The 21991-nt window shown below is 52.5% G+C and overlaps 1 protein-coding gene across 1 annotated transcript in view; it reads right to left on the minus strand.

The window, feature by feature from the left end:
- The window catches only part of LOC147751164 (uncharacterized), a 51484-nt gene extending 36619 nt beyond the window's left edge, over positions 1-14865 (minus strand). Inside the window, exon 1 of the mRNA XM_086933015.1 lies at positions 14602-14865. Within this exon, the coding sequence (XP_086789141.1) occupies positions 14602-14865 (264 nt within the window). The remainder of the gene's footprint in view (positions 1-14601) is intronic.
- Between the last annotated feature and the right edge of the window lie 7126 nt (positions 14866-21991).

Below are 21991 nucleotides of genomic sequence, written 5' to 3' on the forward strand. Positions count from 1 at the left end.
TGTGGCAGATTGACAAAGGAGGGCAAGACAGGTGGGGTCTCGGCCCCTTAATTAAGTCTCAGCTGAAGTTTTAAGACTGGGATGAAAATCCAGTTGGTTTCTGTCTAATACCTGGTTAGATTAAAGATATTCAATGAGCTATCAGGAGGTAAACTTTTCTGTGATGTTCAGCAAATGTTAATAGCAAACAAATGGGATGTAAATTACAAAGCTGCTGAGAGAGCTATGCTAGTATTCCTCAAAAGAGGCTTCACCACTGATACCTTCTAACTGTTGAAAACAATCTTAGCGGTAAACGAAGAGTTTAAAATAGCTGGGCCAGTGGCATAAGCAAGACATTTCATGCTTGTAACGGGACATACAGTCTCTCATTTTTAAACCCAACAAACTTTTCTCCACCTCAAACTCAGTTGCTGAGTGTAGTGTTGTAGTTCCACTGATTTCCCTTGTTTCATTCCTCATGTAGCCAATATCCCCAAAGACACACTTAGTGCCATCACATTTAATCGCTTCATATAAACTTTTTGAATTTTATCGGTGAAAGGGTTGGCAATCAATTCACAGAACTCTGCAGAGTCAGGTGCGACCATCAATATACATGCAGGATAAACTAAATCAGAGACCATCTGAAAAACTTTTCAAGGACAGTTGTCCACAAGTCCAATAATTTTGTAGAAATAGTCTGAAATGGCTTTGAATAAAGCTAGTTTATGTTTCTTCAAGTTTTCCTTGGAGTTGGTACGCATAGTCTCACTATATTTTCTCATCCATGCTCCGTCTCCCTGCTTAACGTTTAATCTTTCTCTCCAGTTGAGTATTAAACCAGAGATTGTCCTTATATTTGTGCCTGCCTTTCTTATGAACTAAAAGCACCAAGCATTCATTACAATTCACTAAACATTTTTGGAAATTCTCCCTAAAGTCAACAGTGCTAGTGTAAAAAAAAAGATGTTTCCCAAAGGTGGTCAAAGCATCCATTTTCTTTCTTGAAATCAGTTCTACTGCTTGATAAATACCAGATTTCGAATTTTGTCTGCACATTGCAATCTTGAGCCGCTAGCAAGTATTTACAGAGAATGAGACGTTATAATAGTCCGGCCAGATCATCGAAGAACCAAATACTACTTTGATTAGTACTTTTGGCGCAAAGATGCCGTCCAAGGTCTGTCCAGCAATATATACAGGAACTTTAATATGTTTAAGGATACATAGAGTCTGCTTCTTCTATAACAAGCACTCCCTATTTCTTTTCAGAACTAAAGAACCAATGCTAGGTGATCTAATACAATGACCAAATAAATGTTCACATTGTTGGATAATATCCAGTGGACCACTATTGCCTCATGTTGAATGGCTGTTCCCAGGGTCAGGGTCAGAGCCTTCCCGTACACCAAGTCTCTGTTAAAAAAGCCAAGGTACAGCTATTCTTGTAGAGCATTTCAACCTATTTTGCTGATTCTATTTTAGTCACATGTTTACCCGCAGTTACCATTTTCTTCCCCACAAATTATTTAACTCCAAACCCCTTTACTAACTCATTCCTACTAGATTCATCATAAATTCTAGATCTTTACCCAAGGCAAGGCATGTTTAAGGCACCATGGGCCAGATGCATCAAGCGAAATGCGCTCGCAAAAGGGCCAGATTCTCAGAATCTGGCCCTTTGCGAGTGCAATTTTTGCATTTGGGATGCATCATCCATTTGGGATCCATCATTCCATTTTGCTATTCCTTATTAGCGATTCCTTTTTTCCTTAATTTTCGCTAATAAGGAATCGCAAAATGGATGCTTGATGCATCTGCCTTCATTCCACAATTGTAGCTGCATCATATTGGAACCAACAGCATTTCCTGGTGGTTCACGTTGTCCAGGTGTGCGCATGCACAGACGGGCTTTCCTTTGGCATGCAACCGGTGCGCATGCCGCACACGCCTGCTCTGCGGACAACCATCCCAGTCAGATGTCTCCACCCTCTAGACAGAAGGCCCATGAGAGCCAGAGGAGACCCCCTGCTGTGGGAAGAGGCTGTGAGTAGCTCAAAATGAAACATCCTGCTACTCTAGCCGCAGATCACACAGGTTGCATCTGTCAGTAGCTCACTGGACGTCTGGTTGGCTGGGCACTTGCACAAAGCACCAGGGCCCAAGATAGTCTGCATTTCTCATCATTGGATCTTTCCAGGCTGCCAAGTGAGTCCCTACAAAACCTCGGGCAGTGTTAAGCTACCAAAGTATAGCTATTGATTGCTGATCATGTTCGCCTTTTTAAAAGAACATTTTATTTGTTTTTCAAGAGATAAAACATAAAGAATTAAACAAGTCTGTCTATTATCAAATAATACGTCTCGGTCCTAGAAAGCATAGATATGTGTTGTGAGTTATTACTCTGTTTTTGAAACTTTATTATTGCCAGTGAGAGTAAGTAATCTTTGTAAGCTCTAATAATACTATACCAATGAACAAAGAAAAGAAAAAAAGGTACTTCATACCGTCCGTGGGCTGAACCTGCAGTTTGCTTCTGTTGCATTGCATAAATGTAAACAGTTACTGTCTCACACAGTGTATAGCTCATATTTCCAGGATCCAGTGGATTAACAGTTCATTGGCAGTAGGTGGTGCATCTCAAACTCTCCCACGAACACAAACATGCATACTTTACATATCTTTGAACACTACTCTGAAAGTACTTCACTACTCTGTGAAGTAGTGTGGCTCACTGGTTAGAGGCGGCAGACCTGAGAGCAGAGGACGGCCCGGGACCAGGGTTCGATTCCCGGCGCGGCAGGTTTCTGGACCAGGGTCAGCGGACTCGATAATTCTCTTGCCTCGGTGCCCACTCTGATCAGCGATCACACTCGGCAACTCTGGGCATTAGCTTGCCTCATCTTCACTAACGGCCCCACCAGGCCGCCGGGGATGCCTGGTCTCACCCTGGAGATACCCATTAAGGGACCATCTCTCAGGGAAGCCATGAAGGGTTTCGCAGCGGTCGAAGCGCCTTGGGACCCTACGGGTAAGTAGTGCGCTATATAAATGCCAATACATTTACATTTACATCACACACTCTCTACCAGCTTCTGCAGGGACCTCTTTAGGATTTAGGGGACAGACGGCCAAACATGTTTTGGTGTCCTGTTCGGAACATCTTTGAATTTAGTATCCAATTTCAGCTCTCTCATACCGTCTTTATCCAGTTGAGTGGCAGTGCATATACAGGGGTACTGGGCCCACACAAAAATTGTGGTCCTATGTTTTGACAATTTAGACTTATTCATTGGTGCAAATTACGCACCTCAAAGATACTGTTCCACATATGAATTCCTCGCCAAAGAAGAAGGACTACAATTTACAAGAACACATTGAATTATAAGTATAACAAGCAGAGTTTGTCAAACATTGGTGAGAGATTTGAACATCAATAATCTTAAAAACAAGGATTTAGAAAAAAATTTAATTCGTTAAAAAAATGTGGGTTGTATTGCAGCCTTTGCAGGACCATTTTATACGTACTGTGAGCATTTTCTAAACATCTATGGGCCATATGTATCAAGCAGAATTGCATTAACAAACGCCAGAATTTCGGCGTTTGCGATCGCAATTTTGCCAAATGGTATGTATGAGGCAAATCTGCGTGCAAAATAAGGAATCGCAAAAGTTGGTGGTAATTTGCAATTTCTTAGAAAAATTCACTTTTTTGCATTTTTAAAAGTGCTATGTGAAGCACATACATGCCCTTAGGGCATGTATGTGCGCCACATGCGCACCCATGCTTATTTCAGGGGTGCAACAGGATGTCCTTTTAACACCCCTGCACCCTTGAAATTGCATTCTCAATTTGCGATTCTCTAATTGCGAATCGCTAATTGAGAATAACTTCCCATTCATTCCTATGGTCCTCCTGGCCCTTAGAAATGAATGGGAAAGTATTCTTTAATTACGATTTTGCAGTTTTCTAATCGCAATTAAGGAATATTAAGAAATCACTAAGAAATTGCGATTTTCTACATACATCCCTTTTTGCAATTCTCAAATAGCGATTTCTAAAAAATCGCTATTTGAGAATCGGAAATGAGGGTGTTGATACATATGGCCCTAAATGATCTACACATGTTTTGGTAGATTTGCCATCATCACAGATGCCACATGACCTGACCTTTGAAAACTAAGTTTTATTCTTTTACCACAAATCAGACATGCTTTCAGTAAGAAAGCATTGTCTCAGGTTGCATATATCTTAACAGTGAGTCAGGCATCACACAGGAATGCTCTCACTCTCAATGCTGTAAATGCTTTAGAGGCTCAGGTATCAACTCGGTGAGTTACAGAGATCTTTCAGATTACATCTAATTTGCATCTGAATGCAAAGCTATCCCTCAGGTTTCCTTAATGAACACGCTCGAGCCTCTGTCAATAAAGCTATCCCTTATCTTAAAGAAACCTACTGGCTCAGACATCAGACCCATAACCTGTGCCTTAGGTCACATAAAACTTACCATCTAAGGCATCAAATAGAAGTACATCTTTTGGAGATCTCACAGGCTGAAACTTATTACAACTAAGGTATATGTCAGGGTACAAATAACATACAGGTTAATGTCTCAACGTGAGAGAGAACTATCCTGCACAGATATCACATGCTCAGGAATCAGACAGGACACCTAAACACATATAAAGCTGCTGCATAAGTACTAATGTGGAAGAATATCTACCCGGTGGGGGAGGGGAGGGGGGATCCTCACACTTGTATGCTGCACTCATAAGATTGCATTTTATTTAACTATTATGGATGTCAAAATTCAACGCCAATAGAAATGTTTTCAAAATGCAACTGATCCATTTCCATAATACAAAAATAAGCGGAACAACAACAAATCATTGGCTAATAAGCTTCAAATAGATTTAACAATATGGCATGTTTAAGCTGAAGTGGAATGCTGAACACTAAGGCCCGGATTTACAAACAGTTCATGCAATGCAGCGGCGCAACGCAAGTCGATGTACTGCGTTGCATGAATGAGAGAGCGCTGAACATGGCCATATTTACAGCTCTTTTCAGCTCTCGCCTTGCTCTGGCGTACTTATGGCTGCCTAGCTCCGAAGCAGACACCTGTGTGGCACCATGCAAGGGTGCCTATTCTTAGGGGTGTATTTCTCTTTGTATGTGGGCTGCAAGACGCAAGAAATAACAAGGAGGAATAAATATATTTTTCCTTTCTACAACTAGGCGAGTAAATGCACAATTTTAGTGCAAACGTAGGTTTTCAGACGTAAGTAAATTTGTGTTTGCGTCAAAATATATTGGAACGCGCATGCGCCACACATGTTACACCAATCTGATGCAGAGTAACTCAAGGCAGCGCTATCTGCTAAAGTGTGCTATTTTTTTTGTTACAAACTCACTCAAATTGGCCTTTGCCTGACTTTGTAAATATCAGAATAGATTTTTTAATCACAAATGCCATAATAGAGTTAGCATTGGGGCTACACCAACATGGTGACACATCCAATTGCAAAATCTTAGCACATCCGGCCCTCAACATTTATGAAAGAGACCACCTAAATCAGCAGCAGGGCAAGCCTCCCTGAGAAACAAAACAGTCACAGCAGAGAAAACAGAGAGTTAACATCCTCTAGACCACCCAGGTAAAAGTATTGCAAAAGACACTAAAAAATAACAGATAGCAACAGTGGGAGCTTCTTTCAGACACCAAACGGGCATCACGAGTGAAAGCGTATCTGTAAGACAGAAATGACCAAGCAAAGAAAGGGTCAAGTTTGCAAGATCCCTTCATACAAACACTAGACCAATGTGGGCATCAGCACGTGCACATGCCCCTGAAACAAAGAGGATGCAACAAGAGTTCAAGCATCCCTCATACAGAACAGGTAGAACCAGGTGAAAGTCTCATTCTAACGGGTACAGTATGAGCAGCAGCTGAGCAGCAGCACTGCAAACTCTCTTCACACCCAAATAAAGCACTGCAAACTTTCTTCACACCCACATAAAGCACTGCAAACTCTCCCCACACCCACATAAAGCACTGCAAACTCTCTTCACACCCACATAAAGCACTGCAAACTCTTCACACCCACATAAAACACTGCCAACTCTTCACACCCACATAAACCACTGCAAACTCTCTCCACGCCCACATTCAGCACTGCAACCTCTGTTCACACCCAAATAAACCACAGCAAACTCTATTCCCCCCATAAAGCAATGCAAACTCTCTTCACACCCACATAAAGCACTGTAACCTCTATTCCCCCCAAAATGCAATGCAAACTCTCTTCACACCCACATAAAGCACTGTAAACTCTCTCCACGCCTACAAAAAGCAATGCAAACTCTCTTCACACCCACATAAAGCACTGTAAACTCTCTCCACGCCCACATAAAGCACTGCAAGATCTGTTCACACCCACACAAACCACTGCAAACTCTGTTCACACCCACATAAAGCACTGCAAACTCTCTTCACACCCACATAATGCACTGCAAACTCTATTCACACCCACCCACATAAAGCACTGCAAACTCTTCACACCCACACAAACCACTGCAAACTCTGTTCACACCCACATAAAGCACTGCAAACTCTCTTCACACCCACATAAAGCACTGCAAACTCTATTCACACCCACCCACATAAAGCAATGCAAACTCTCTTCACACCCACAAAAAGCACTGCGAACTCTCTTCACACCCACATAAAGCACTGCGAACTCTCTTCACACCCACATAGAGCACTGCAAACTCTTCACACCCACACAAACCACTGCAAACTCTTCACACCCACATAAATCACTGCAAACTCTCTCCACGCCCACATTCAGCACTGCAACCTCTGTTCACACCAACATAAACCACTGCAAACTCTATTCCCCCCATAAAGCAATGCAAACTCTCTTCACACCCACACAAACCACTGCAAACTCTTCACACCCACATAAACCACTGCAAACTCTCCCCACACCCACATAAAGCACTGCAAACTCTCTTCACACCAACATACACCACTGCAAACTCTTCACACCCACATAAACCACTGCAAACTCTCTCCACGCCCACATTCAGCACTGCAACCTCTGTTCACACCCACATAAACATAAACCCACATAAACCACTGCAAACTCTATTCCCCCATAAAGCAATGCAAACTCTCTTCACACCCACATAAAGCACTGTAAACTCTCTCCACGCCTACAAAAAGCAATGCAAACTCTTTTCACACCCACATAAAGCACTGTAAACTCTCTCCATGGCCACATAAAGCACTGCAAGCTCTGTTCACACCCACATAAAGCACTGCAAACTCTGTTCACATCCACATAAAGCACTGCAAACTCTCTTCACACCCACATAAAGCACTGCAAACTCTATTCACACCCACATAAAGCAATGCAAACTCTCTTCACACGCACATAAAGCACTGTAAACTCTCTCCACGCCCACATAAAGTAATGCAAACTCTCTTCACACCCACATAAAGCACTGCAAAGTCTCTCCACACCCATATAAAGCGGATTCTGCTGCGCACATTGACAAACTTCAAGCAAGCTTTCCTCACATTCGTGACAGTGTCTCAGCAAGTAGAGTCGAATCGAGCCTACCTACACTACTGCCTAGAGCCTTTACTGTGGAGGACAGTGTGGATAAGAGCTATGCCGCCTTTTGCCAGCAAATCTTGACATCATTAGATGAACTTGCCCCCTTACGGAGGGTGAGGGACAAATCTAGGAGAGCCAATGCCTGGTTTACCAACGATCTTGACAGCAGAAACTCCGCTGTAAACAGGCGGAGGGTGCCTGGAGGAGAGGATACAGGGAGTTGGATAGGGCAGCGTATAAAGAGGCCTTACAGGAATACAAAGCCCAGCTAAGGAGGGCCAAAGCACAGTTTCTGGAAGACACCTTGGCTAAGGCTTCCAATAAGTCCCAGACCCTTTTTAAGCTAGTTAATAATCTAGCTAACCTGACCTGTGCAGTACCAGCTATCCAGGCCTCTCAGGAACTGTGTGATTCCCTGGCCTCCGCGTTTGAGGAGAAAATCAGGACAATTTTGAATGGACTCCTGGTTCCTGTTCAGTCCGTGTCGACATTGCCTTGCCCCTCAGAACTCCCCCATCTTTTGGGCTCTGAGTGGGACGACGACAAGGAAGAGCTTCCTCAGCTGTCCTGTTTTCCTATCCCCTCCTTGGAGGAATTTTGCGTTCTGGCCAATGGCGTCTCCTCAGGTTCACTACTTGATCCAATGCCACATAAGATCTGGAAGTCATTCCAAGCCGAGCTGTTTCCCCCGCTCCACACCATTTGCTGTCAGTCTTTGGCTACAGCGTCAGTCCCAGACAGTTGGAAGTTGGCAATAGTAACACCTTTGTTAAAAAAGGCTTCTCTGGACCCCCTATGCCCGGTCAAGTATAGGCCCATTTCGCTTTTACCATTTGCGATAAAAATCATAGAGAAGTTGGTCACAAGAGTCTTATCCAACTTCCTGGAAACGAACTCTTGTCTGGATGTAGCCCAATTTGGCTTTAGGCCGGCCCATGGCACTGAGACCGCTTTGGTCACCGTATTGTATGATCTATGAACGCGTGTCGACAGGGGCAAGTCAGCATTTTTAGTGCTACTCGACATGTCGGCCGCGTTCGACACGGTGGACCATACGGTCCTACTGGGCCGCCTTCGGAGTGTGGGAGTAACTGGCCTGGCATTAAGCTGGTTAACATCTTATCTTTGCAATAGACAGCAAGCTGTGGCGTTACCACCATTTCGATCAGCCACACGTCAGGTGAATCAGGGTGTCCCCCAGGGGTCAGCGATCAGCCCGATCCTTTTCAATTTATATCTTCGACCCCTAGTAAGTCTGATAAAGTCATTCGGCATATCAGTCATCAATTATGCCGATGACACTTGTTGGAAGGCGGTGACCCCAGGGGTCAAGACTGCTCTCTTAACCACCCGAGACCCTCCTCTCCCACAATTCCTGCCGAGTCTTATCGAGGGAAGGTCCTCGCCGGGGAGGACTGATCGTACACACTGTCGACACACCACACTTATGAACGGACACCACACCGTGAATCTTTATCAAGTATGAACTTTATCAAAGTAAAATAGGTAGCAATACACAGCGATCGAGGGATCGCGAAAGTCTAGTGAACGAGGGAACGGGGAAGCGGGACAGTCTTAGAGGGCCAGTCGGTACGCCGCGTACCCTGCGCACACTTCTCAATCCTCAAACTGGGGGGTACGGGGGCTGGCGATGATACTTGCTGTCCTACTCACTTCGGTTCAAGATTGTCGTGAGGGTAGCGTCGATGGTCCAGCCGGACCAGAGGGTTCTTTAAGCCGCGACGAGGTCAGCAGGGCTTGATCGGGAATACTCTGCAGTACTCGTAGGCAGGGGGAGCCGTGACAGCGTCCGCAGGGCTCAGGATGGTAGCAAGAGTCTCTCGTTCTCGAGAGTGGGCCGCGACGAGGTCAGCAGGGCTCCGATGGTTCAGGTCTTACTCTTCGAGAGGGAGCCGCGACAGCGTCAGCAGGGCTCGGTGGTTCAGTTCCGTAGCTTCGAGGATGAGCCGCGACGACATCAGCATGACTCGGTGGGTCAGAGTCTGTTCTCTTCAAGGTCAGCCGCGATCAGATCAGCAGGGCTTTCTTGACCAGGATACAACTGCCGGCTAGATGGGAGGCAGGCTGTCTTATAGTCCAGGAGCCCTTTGATGTCCGGACTCTCAGTGGCAGGAGGCCGGTGGTCCGAGGGCCAGGCGGCCGATTGTCTGCGCGGCTGGTTCTTTGATGCTTTGGACCATGCGTCCAGGGGATCCCAGACGCCCATCAAGGTCTGGAGCCAGCTCACTAGGAGGCCAAAGGTGCGATCGAAACCAGCCCCCAGGGATAGTTCAGAGGTGTGAGGGGAACCAGTTCCTCGGAAGGGGGCCAGAGGTGTGATGGAAGTCTTGGTTTCGGGTACTTGGTGAGTCGTTCACCCCCCGGGCGGGTCTGGGCATGCCGGACGCGCATGCCTAGCTGTAGCCAGGAGCGGCCAGGGGCTGCCGAAAGAGAAGAAGGCGGCCGGCCGGCCGGGGTGGCCAACCATGGCGTCTGATGGTCACGTGCACGGGTGCAGGCACGCGGTCTGGAGATCGTCTCAGGTCCGGTGTAGGGGTGTCATATACAGTTCTGGGTGGATGGGAATCAGTTCCACCCGTAGTTCTGGGGCTGCGGAGATCCGCGAGGACCACGCCACGAGGCCGGGTCCAACATGCGTCCCCTCTAGCTGAAAGACGAGAACTACCCATCCTCTTGGGGGTTCTCTTCGCTGAGGCGGAAGAAGCGGGACAGGCCGTCGGCGTTGGCGTGGTCGGCACCAGGCCTGTGTTCCACAGTAAAATCCATCCCTTGGAGGGAGATGGACCAGCGTAGCAGTTTAGGGTTCTCTCCTCTCATCTGCGTGAGCCACCGGAGAGGACAGTGATCGGTCTGGACCAGGAAGTGGGTACCGAACAGGTAGGGCCTCAGCTTCTTCAAGGCCCAGACTACTGCGAAGGCCTCTCGCTCGATGGTGCTCCATCTCTGCTCCCGGGGTAGTAGCCTCCGGCTGATAAAGGCTACTGGGTGATCAATCCCCTGGTCGTCCACCTGGGAGAGCACGGCTCTGATGCCATGTTCGGAGGCGTCGGTCTGGACCACGAACTCTCTGGAGTAATCAGGGGCCTGTAGTAATGGAGCGGTGCACATGGCCTGTTTCAATTCCTCGAACGCCTTCTGGCAGGCGGGGGTCCAACTAACCTTCTTGGGGTTTGCCTTGGCTGTCAACTCTGTGAGGGGGCCTACAATACTCCCGTAACCCTTGATCAATCTATGGTAGTACCCTGTGTGTCCTAGGAAGGCCCGCACCTCGGTCTGGGTCGTGGGGGTCTCCCAGGCATTGATAGCGTCTATCTTGGGTTGGAGGGGGGCTACGAGGCCGCTTCCGACCTGGTGCCCGAGGTATACCACGGAGCTTTGTCCTATCTGGCACTTGCTAGCTTTAATGGTGAGCCCGGCGCGGCGCAGGGCGTCCAACACCTCCCAGAGGTGTTGCAAGTGCTCGGGCCAGTGGGCACTGAACACGGCAATGTCGTCGAGATAGGCTGCGCTGAAACTTTCCAACCCTGCCAGGACCTGGTTGACCAGTCTCTGGAAGGTGGCGGGGGCGTTTTTCATGCCGAAGGGCATTACTCGGAAGTGAAAGTTGCCATCCGGAGTGGAGAAAGCAGACCTTTTTCGGGCCCTCTCCGTGAGGCCGATCTGCCAGTAGCCATTGGTGAGATCGAAGGTGCTGAGGTACTGAGCCGACCCTAGGCGGTCAATGAGTTCGTCGGCTCGGGGGATGGGGTGTGGTTTGGTTCGGGTGACTGCGTTGAGTCCGCGGTAGTCTACGCAGAACCTCAGCTCAGGAACGGTGCTGGGGGCGGCCGCCTTCGGAACCAGGACCACGGGGCTAGCCCATGGGCTGTCGGAGGCTTCGACTACTCCCAGGGCCAACATCTTGTCAACTTCGGCCTTGATGCAGGCTCGAACTCGGTCAGGGACTCGGTAGGCTCTGATGCAGGCTCGAACTCGGTCAGGGACTCGGTAGGCTCTGTGCCGTACCGGAGGGCTGTCCCCGGTGTCCACGTCATGGACGCATCAACTGGTGACGCCGGGGGTGAGGGAGAAGAGGTCTGAGAACTGTCCCAACAACCGGTGACATTCTTCACGCTGCACGGGGGGGAGGGAGGAGGAGAGACTCACTCCCTCTACGGAGCCATATTGGTCCTTCGCACACAGGAGATCCGGTAGAGGGTCCGTTTCCTCTTCCTCTCCGTCGTCAGTGGCAAGGAGTAATCCTAACTCAGAACGCACAAAGTGGGGTTTGAGCCGGTTCACGTGGAGAACTTTCAGGGCATTCCTGGTCGATTTCGTATCGATGAGGTAGGTGACCTGGCTCTTGCGCTCTATCACCTTAAAGGGTCCAGTCCACTTGTCCTGAAGGGCACAAGGTTCCACTGGGGACATGACCCAAACCTGTTGGCCAGGTTGAAACTCGACCAGAGTGGCATTCTGGTCGTACCAGCGTTTCATCTCCTCTTGGCTGGCCTCCAGGTTGGCCTCGGCCAGTTCGCGAAATCTCCGCGTCTGGTTCCGGAGGGCCAGGACGTAGGAGAACACATCGAGGGGTGTGCTCGGGGGGGCTGTCTCCCAGCCTTCCTTGACCAGGCTGAGGGGACCCCGGACGGGGTGCCCATAGAGCCGCTCGAAAGGGCTGAACCCCAAGGATTTCTGGGGAACTTCTCGGTATGCGAACAGGAGGCAGGGCAGGAGGACATCCCACTTGCGTCGCAAGGGCTCCTCGAGACCCATGATCATTCCTTTCAGGGTGTGGTTGAACCGCTCAACCAGGCCGTTACCCAGGGGATGGTATGGGGTGGTGAACCTGTACGACACACCACACTGTTGCCAAAGGGACTTCATGTACCGGGAAATAAAGTTTGTGCCTCGGTCGCTCACCACTTCCCGCGGGAATCCCACCCGGGAGAAGATCCCCATGAGGGCCCGGCCCACGACCGGGGCCGTCACTGTCCGGAGGGGGATGGCTTCAGGGTATCGGGTGGCGTGATCGACCAATACAAGAATAAACCTGTGACCCAAGGAGGTCCGGGGGTCCAGGGGTCCGACAATGTCGATTCACACCCTCTCAAAGGGGGTACTGACAACTGGGAAGGGCTGGAGGGGAGCCTTGCGCTTACCTCCGCTTTTTCCGCTAGCCTGACACATGGGGCAGGGCTTACAGTGGTGTTCCACATCGGCCCGCATGCGGGCCAGTAGAAATGGGTCACTAGTCGTTGGTAGGTTTTATCTTGGCCCAAGTGTCCCGCCAGGGGCACATCGTGGGCCAGGTTGAGGAGGATGCCTCTGAAACGTAGGGGTACCACCAGCACTCGGGCTGACCCTAGTTCAGCAGTCTTCTGTTCGCTGTAGAGTAGGCCGTTTTCCCAGTAAAGGTAGTGGGAGCCGGACTGGTCTCCGGCGGCCTGGGCCGCGGCCTGTTGCCGGAGCCCCTCAAGGGCATGGCAGGAGGTCTGCTCCTGGCAGAACTCTTCTCGGGATGGTCCTCCTTCTTGGCGCCACTGGGCCAACTCAGGGATATCTGCTAGGGTGGGGACCGGATCGACGACGGGTCCGAGGGGACCTTCGTCGGATTCGCTGTCTTCGTTGGAGGGCTGGTCGAGGACCGTGGGGCGCTCGCCTCCCTCCGGGGCATCAGGGGCTGCACTGGGGAACTCGGACTCTTCGTTCCCGGGGTTGGTCATTCTGGCGGTCATGACTCGGGTGCTCACACAGGCCCCGTGGGGCAGACCCAACATCTCTAGATGGGTCCTCCTTTCTACATCTTTCCACTTCGAGCTCTCTAGGTCATTTCCCAGGAGGCATTCCACGGGCATGTCCGTGCGGACCGCTACCCGTAGATCGCCCGAGACTCCCTCCCACTCAAACGGAACCTGTGCTATCCTGCAGGTGCGGACGGAATTGTCAGCTGCTATCACTCTGCAAGAGGCGTGAGGGATGATCAGGGACTCAGGGACTAGCGTGTATCTGACGGCCGTGATGCTGGCTCCTGTGTCTCTAAGGGCTCCTATGCTGCGCCCGTTAACCTTAACTGTCTGACGATACTTTTCTGTGTTGTCGGGCAGGTAATCTCCCGGGACCATCTCGCTATTCCCCAGGGAGGCTAAGACCATGGCTGTGGGCTCCCACTCCCCCTGCTCTTCTATTTCTTCCTCTTCTAGGGCTACCGAGGATATCTGTCTGGTGGAGGAGCCAGTGGGAGTGGATTTCTGGGACATGGGGCATCGGGGATCACCGGCATAGTGCCCGGGTTGCTGACACTTAAAGCACGCTGTGCTGGGACGGAGCCCTGGGGGACCTAGGGAGGAGAACGGGGGGTCTGGTTTCTGGGGGGGCTACGCTGGGGCCCTGACTGAGATCCTTGCTGTTTACCTCGACCTCCCCCACCCCTCTGGCGGGAAGATCCTTGGTCGTTCCGTGGGGGGTCCCCCCGGGCCCCTTCTGGACTCGGGTGGCCACCCAGCGATCGGCTTCAACAGCCAGTTTTCGTGGATTGGCGAGCTTGCTGTCCAGGAGATGCTGCCTCATTTCTACAAAGCAATTCGCGAACAGGTGCTCGTAAGCGACTAGGTCGACCAGGCCTTCGAAGGTGGTCACATTGCTGCCCTTGATCCACCCATCTAAGGCCCGGGTGTAGTAGTTCACATAGTCCACCCATGTGGTGCCAGGAATCTTCTTGCACTCCTTAAACCGCTGGCGATACATTTCTGGCGTTAGGCCGTAGCGGAATAGGAGAGCATCTTTCATGTGGGAGTAGGCGTTCATGTGTGCGGTTGGTAGGTCCAGCAGGGTGTCTCTTCCCTCGCTGAGGAAGCGGCTTCACAGGCCGGCCCCCCAGTCCTTCTCGGGGACCCGGTGGGCAGACATGGCGACCTCGTAGGCCTTGAACCACTGCTGGATGTCGTCACCTTTGTAAAACTCCTTCACGACGTCTTTGGGGATGTGTACCTTCGTTTCTCGGGGGATCACCGGCTCTCTGAGTCCCGGTGGTCCGGGGGCCTCTGCTCTGGCTTTCAGTTCTAGTTCTTCGTGCTTGTGCTCGTGCTGGAGTTTCCGGCCTTCATGCTCCGTCTGGAGCTTCTTCTCTTCCAGCTCCCCCTGGAGCCGCAATTGCTCGACTGCCAGTTTTTTCTCTGCCAGTTTGAGTTCTCCCTCCAATTTGAGGCGCGCCAGTTCTAGTTCATGGCTTTGGTCACGTTCTCGGTCGGCCATCTCTTCCGACGACCGATTCCTTCCAGTTGCTGGGCTCCGGGTTGGTTGCTGGTTTCTTTCACCGGTTGGTGTACTGGGTTCGGTCTGTGGTCTCCCTCCCCCGTTGTCTTCAGGCGGGGGAAGGGATGCTCCGGACTCTACCCAAGCCGTTAGCGCTTTTTGGAAATCCTCCTTAGTACTTAGTCCGGTACTCGCGATACTTAGTTCTTTGCAGAACTGCTTTAGCTCTCTATGGGTGTAGTCTTCCAATAGGTCTTTATCGAATGTCGTTTTCTCACCGGATTCTGTGGACGACATGATTGCTCTTTCTTTCTAGTGCGCTTGCTGCGTGTGGGTTCAGGTAGTGTGTCAGTGGTACGATCTCTAGACGTAGGTTCGTATCGCGTCGCTGCCACCAATGTTGGAAGGCGGTGACCCAAGGGGTCAAGACTGCTCTCTTAACCACCCGAGACCCTCCTCTCCCACAATTCCTGCCGAGTCTTATCGAGGGAAGGTCCTCGGCGGGGAGGACTGATCGTACACACTGTCGACACACCACACTTATGAACGGACACCATACCGTGAATCTTTATCAAGTATGAACTTTATCAAAGTAAAATAGGTAGCAATACACAGCGATCAAGGGATCGCGAAAGTCTCGTGAACGAGGGAACGGGGAAGCGGACAGTCTTAGAGGGCCAGTCGGTACGCCGCATACCCTGCGCACAGTTCTCAATCCTCGAACTGGTGGGTACGGGGGCTGGCAATGATACTTGCTGTCCTACTCACTTCGGTTCAAGATTGTCGTGAGGGTAGCGTCGATGGTCCAGCCGGACCAAAGGGTTCTTTAAGCCGCGACGAGGTCAGCAGGGCTTGATCGGGAATACTCTGCAGTACTCGTATGCAGGGGGAGCCGCGACAGCGTCCGCAGGGCTCAGGATGGTAGCAAGAGTCTCTCGTTCTCGAGAGTGGGCCGCGACGAGGTCAGCAGGGCTCCGATGGCTCAGGTCTTACTCTTCGAGAGGGAGCCGCGACAGCGTCGGCAGGGCTCGGTGGTTCAGTTCCGTAGCTTCGAGGATGAGCCGCGACGACGTCAGCAGGGCTCGGTGGGTCAGAGTCTGTTCTCTTCAAGGTCAGCCGCGATCAGATCAGCAGGGCTTTCTTGTCCAGGATACAACTGCCGGCTAGATGGGAGGCAGGCTGTCTTATTGTCCAGGAGCCCTTTGATGTCCGGACTCTCAGTGGCAGGAGGCCGGAGGTCCGAGGGCCAGGCGGCCGATTGTCTGGGCGGCTGGTTCTTTGATGGTTTGGACCGTGCATCCTGGTGATCTCAGACGCCCATCAAGGTCTGGAGCCAGCTCACTAGGAGGCCAAAGGTGCGTTCGAATCCAGCCCCCAGGGATAGTTCAGAGGTGTGAGGGGAACCAGTTCCTCGGAAGGGGGCCAGAGGTGTGATGGAAGTCTTGGTTTCGGGTACTTGGTGAGTCGTTCACCCCCCGGCGGGTCTGGGCGCGCCGTACGCGCACGCCTAGCTGTAGCCAGGAGCGGCCAGGGGCTGCCGAAAGGGAAGAAGGCGGTCGGCCGGCCGGGGTGGCCAAACATGGCATCTGATGGTCACGTGCACGGGTGCAGGCACGCGGTCTGGAGATCATCTCAGGTCCGGTGTAGGGGTGTCATGTACAGTTCTGGGTGGATGGGCATCAGTTCCACCCGTAGTTCTGGGGCTGCGGCGATCCGCGAGGACCACGCCACGAGGCCGGGTCCAACAACACTCAACTGATTTTTTCATTTGAGGGTAAAGAGACAGTGTCGAGGGACCTTCCACCGCTGCATGTCGGCAACAGCAGAATGGCTGCGAGTTAACTCGCTTCAATTTAACGGGTCAAAAACTGAGGTTCTCCACTACTCCCTAGATCGACTCCCCCGCCCGTTGCCGGATGACTTCTGGCCAACCTCCACCCTGGGCACGGTGACTGCCGCAGAATCGGCTCGCAACTTAGGGGTTCTGTTTGAGCCTAGTCTGCAGCTCGACGCCTCTGTTATCAGGACCGCAGCGACTTGTATGGGCTTGCTTCGAGCCCTACGACAAATCTTGCCGTTACTTCCCTTGGGAGCCAGAGCAGAAGTGGTGCGTAGTTCCATTCTCAGTAGGTTAGACTACTGCAACGCACTGCTTCTGGGAGCTCCTAAGACTCTGATTCTTAAGCTGCATAGGATTCAAAATATGGCAGCCAAATTGGCTTTATCTCGTCCACGTTCTGCATCTTCATCTGCAGCTCTAGCTGATCTCCACTGGCTACCTGTCCAGCAGCGGATTGCCTTTAAGGCCTTATGCCTTGTTTTTAGGGCTCTGCAGGGACTGGGACCAATGCTGCTCCAAAATCTCTTCTCCTGGTATCAAGCTGCCAGACCTTTGAGATCTTCCTCAGCGTTCCTGGTGATGGTTCCCAGGATTAACAGAATGAGGATGGGCGGTCGTGCCTTCAGCTTCACGGCCGCCACGTTATGGAACACCCTACCTCTGGCGCTGAGGAGCAGGCAAGATCTGACTTCTTTCAAGAGGGATCTCAAGACCTACCTCTTTCCAAGAGCAATGTAGTGTATTTCATCCAATGGAATGATATGGTCTCAGCGCCAGGATACCCTTTGGGTGACAGCCGCGCTTAACACGTACCTATACATACATACATAGAGCAAGTAGAGCAGAGCAGCGGTGCACTGTGCTTAAAAGTGAAATGTGGGGGGGCGTGGCTAAGATGGCGGCCTGACTGGACGCGTTTTCTAAAACTCCCCGGCCCTAAGCCCCTAAATCCTTTTTCTTAGCGGGTAATGTCCAACTTTCTCCTGCCGATCGACTTCGCAGTTTCAGCCTGCCACCCGAAGCCGCCGAGGTGTTGAATTGGTGGGCGCTGCCGGCTGGGACCAGCGCGGCTGGACTTCGGCCTCCATTGGCGCGAACTTGTGGGAGAGCGGCGGAGAGAGCCTGGCGCCTGGAGTGCTCTCCTGGCTCCAGCGGACACGGAGGCGAAGCGCTCGGAGATTGGCGGCTGGAAGAAGGTGATGATCGGTGACGGCCCCGGTCCGGAGGCCGACCAAGTGCTGAGCCGGGCGACCGTGGTGCGGCCCAGATACGTCACACCGGAGGATCGCGAGAGACGGCGGGCTACCGCAGCACCTGAGGCCCGGGCTTCGGGCCTAGTCCCGGACTGGAGCAGAGGACTGGGCGAGCGCCGGGGACGCGGCCTGGCGACAAGAACGCCGAAGGAGGCCCGCAGCAGCCGGCGACCGGCGACCCCTCTGGTAAGGTGCAGGGGGAGGCATAGCGAGTCGGCGGAGGAGCAAGTGGGAAGGCCGGACCGGAGACGGGAGGCCCTGGAAGCGCGTAGGGCGCACCGCACAGCACGCAGCAGCCGAACTTCCCACGTTACCGCCGGTGGCTCCCCTGGACAGTGGCAGAGTGAGGGGGGCGCCGGACATCAGAAACACCGGAGACGCGGCCCTACTGGGCCGCGGCAGCAGCCGGACAGTACCGGCGGGAGGCCATAGTACCCGACTCCCCGGCTTTGGGCCTTGTCTCGGAGCAGTGACCAGCACACACGCTAGGCAACCAACTATAGCCCCCACGGACGGCAGCCTAGCCGGCACAGCGGACGTGCGGGGGGGGGGATCGAGCTGGATAGTGAACCCCACTGCCCGTGCTGACCAGGGGACCCCCCTCTGAGACCTGAGAGGGTTGGGCCCAGAGCTGCGAGGTCTCGGGCCGCGGACGTTGGCCCCGATTGACGAAGGGGGAGCCAGGGTGGAGTGCTAAGACCTACAGCAGGACTGCGCACAGACCGCCCGAGGGGGCCCTGGGACCCGAAGAACAACAGGTGGACTTTCGGGTCGGAGCGGCGGTGGGATCCCCCCCTAGAAGGCGACTGGATCAAGCCTGCATCGGTGTGACTGTGGACCTGCTGGCCTGTGCCGGCGACGATCTCCGGGGTCCACTGAGAGAGCCCCCTTGGGGTAGGCGACGCCGCTGGACAAAGGGTCACCCACAGCTCTTCGCAGCTGAGACGTACAAACCCCGGATACCAGAGCCTCAGTGCCCAACACAGAAGACGGAACTAATCCCTACTCCTGCGCTACCTCCGGCCTGTTGACACCAGGGCCAACGCGGGACGCAAGGGCAACCACACCATAACGGATTTGCTCCATAAAAACGCTGCGAAGGCGGAGAAGGCCCCGACGCAATCGCCCCCCAAGACACCGGTTGCCGCTACAAGCACAGATGACGACTCTGCACCCATCACGAAAGCCTTCCTGGCCTCCCTCTTCATCACCCTGAGAGATGACTTTCAGACCTTGAAGCAAGAGCTCGCCGGGGAACAGCGAGAACTACGAAGGGACATGGATGGCCTGGGGGAGCGCGTGGCGGCGATGGAGGAAGCAGACCAGACCCGCAGCATGGAAGTGGACCGACTCCAGCAGTAAATTCTCCGCCTACAGGACCAGCAAGTGGATCTTCAGGCCCACTCGGAGGATCTCGAGAACCGTTCCTGGCGGAACAACATTAGGGTCCGAGGAGTTCCATTGAAATCGGAGGGGAACAGCGTCACAACATACCTACAGGACCTTTTTCGGGAAATCCTTGGGGAGCCAAGCGAATTTGACATCCGGATTGACCGCGTTCACAGAGTCGGCCAGGCGCGCCGAGCTCCAGCCCCCCTCCGGACATACTGGCCTTTCTCCCAGACTTCCCTCTAAAGGAACGCATCCTGAGAGAGGCCCGTGTGCGACAGCCGATCATCTTCCGAGGAGACCAGGTGTCCCTTTTTCAAGATCTCTCCGCCATCACCTTGCAAAAAAGGCGCTCCTTCAAGGTGGCTACTGACTTCCTGAGAGACAAAGGTGTGCCCTACACCTGGGGCCATCCGTTCCGACTCATCTTCAAATGGAAGGGGTCGTTACACCAGCTTTGATCCCTTCAGGATACATGTGCAGCGCTGGGCATTGACCCACCGGAGGACATGGCCACGGACGGGACCCCTCCGCGCGGATCAGCGGACGATGGAGTCCGGCGTTCCAGGGACAGCTGGCAGACAGTGCAGAGACGACGCTCCCCGAGTCCTTCCGGAGACCGGACCCTCAGCTGGCTGCCCAGGAACGAGAGGCGGCAGTACAGGAGGTGGCAGACAACACTGCAGCTAAACAGTAAGATGCCCGGCAGGGGGGCTTACCCTCCTTAGCCTACAACAAATGGGGGGGAGGGGTCGGGGGCCGAAGAGTCGGCCGCCACCATGTCCTCACTTTCTAAGACACTCTACGGACCTGGACTCTGTCCCGATAGGCCCGAGACTATGGGAGAAGTTCTAGGGGATGTTTCAAGGGGGGGCTACGGGGAGGGTGTGGGGGTTGGGGAGGATGGGAGTTGGGGGGAGAAGTTGGAGAAGTTGGGGAAGTTGGGACTGGGGGTGGGGGGGTGGCGGGGGACTGGGGCTCTTCCGGTGTGGTATATTAGAGTTAGAACAAGCCGACACAGGGAGCAAGCAGGTCCCTGGCGGACTGAGAGTGCTGTGCGTTCCTCATACCCCTCATGCATGGCGAACTCTACGTTGAAGATTCTCATCTTGAACGTGAAGGGGCTTAGCAACCCCGTTAGGCGTAGAGCTGTCCTGTCCTTCTTAGAACACTCTGGGGCGGAAATTTGCCTGCTCCAAGAAACTCATTTGCTCTCTAAAGACTGGCACAGAATGCGTTCAAAGGCCTTTCCCTTCCAACACTACTCTTCCACCCTAGAGAAAAAAGCGGGGGTGGCCTTACTGGTGGCCCTGCGTATAACAAGAGGGAGAGAGAGGACTAGGTAGCTAGTCCGAGTCCCCTAGGGTTTATATGTGATTAAACAAAAAGGACTAGCTTAAGTTGACCAAAGTGTTACAGTACTCAAATTAGTTCCGTCACGGGCACCTTGTTGGTGTATTCATGAAGCCCTCACCCACCAACCTAGTTAGTGGCATGCTTCATCATCGGGCCCACCCAGTGACACCTAGTATGTCCCGGGTGTGCTACGACGCCTGATTACAGTGGAGCTGGTATATTGCTGAGAGTGCAGTGAGGTTGGGTGAATTGTGATTTAAAACGGCTTGGTGGTGGTCCCAGTACCCGAGGGTAAATTAAATTTTAATAACTGGGCCGTCATCAGCGGTTAAAAGTAAGGCTACAGGACGCGTAAGGGTGGCGAGTTACTGCCCCCTGCGTCCTTCAGATGGTCGACATGTTTCAGCCAGTGCCAGTCATTTTAAGGGGGCAGTGGGAGACAGGGTAGCAGAAATTAAGGGGAGGTTCCTAGCCTACAACATCCGTATCGGTGGATTGGACATGGTTGTGGGCTCCCTTTACGCTCCGAACTCCAAACAAGAACCATTCCTAAAAGGAGCGCTGGCGGATGCGCTGCAGCCTAACACAAAGGCAGTGCTGGTGGGTGGAGACACAAACCTTGTGATGGACCCCAACATTGATAGATCAGGACACCGACAGGGGTTTGCCGGGGCGATCTCGCTGGAGGGGAGCCAGTGGTTGTCAGAAGGGGGGTTCGTGGACCTATGGCAAAAACACCATCCCGTCACCCCGGGGTTCACTTTTTACTCTCACGTACACCACACCTAAGCACGCATTGACCACTTTTTCGGTAACGCTGATGTGACTCCCCTAGTAGACGATGTGTAGGTGCTCCCTGTGGCACTTTCTGATCACGATGCGCTCATACTACACATGCGAACCCCTAGGGTCACACAGCGGAAGGGTAGATGGCGGCTCAATGACGCACTCCTGCAGCACAAGGGGGTGACACAGCGACTCCAAGACCGCATCACGGAATATCTACAGACTAACGATACCCCGGAGGTCTCCTTGACAGCGGTGTGGGGAGCGCTTAAGGCGGTGGTGAGAGGGGAACTAATTTCTATAGCAGCGGCAGAAGCCAAGGAACGGAGAGATAAAAGGCAATCTTTGTCCGCTCAAGCGCTTGAACTAGAGCAGGCTCATAGCCGAACAGGAGCTCCCAGGATCTGGCGACAGCTTAAGGCGGTCCGGACCCAACTCGCAAGCTTAGATTTGGATAGGGCGGAGTATGCAGCCCTGAGACTGCGCCACACTTACTACGTGG

This window comes from Lissotriton vulgaris, chromosome 1_1 (genome assembly GCF_964263255.1).
Source record: "Lissotriton vulgaris chromosome 1_1, aLisVul1.2, whole genome shotgun sequence".
In the NCBI taxonomy this organism is placed as follows: domain Eukaryota; kingdom Metazoa; phylum Chordata; class Amphibia; order Caudata; family Salamandridae; genus Lissotriton; species Lissotriton vulgaris.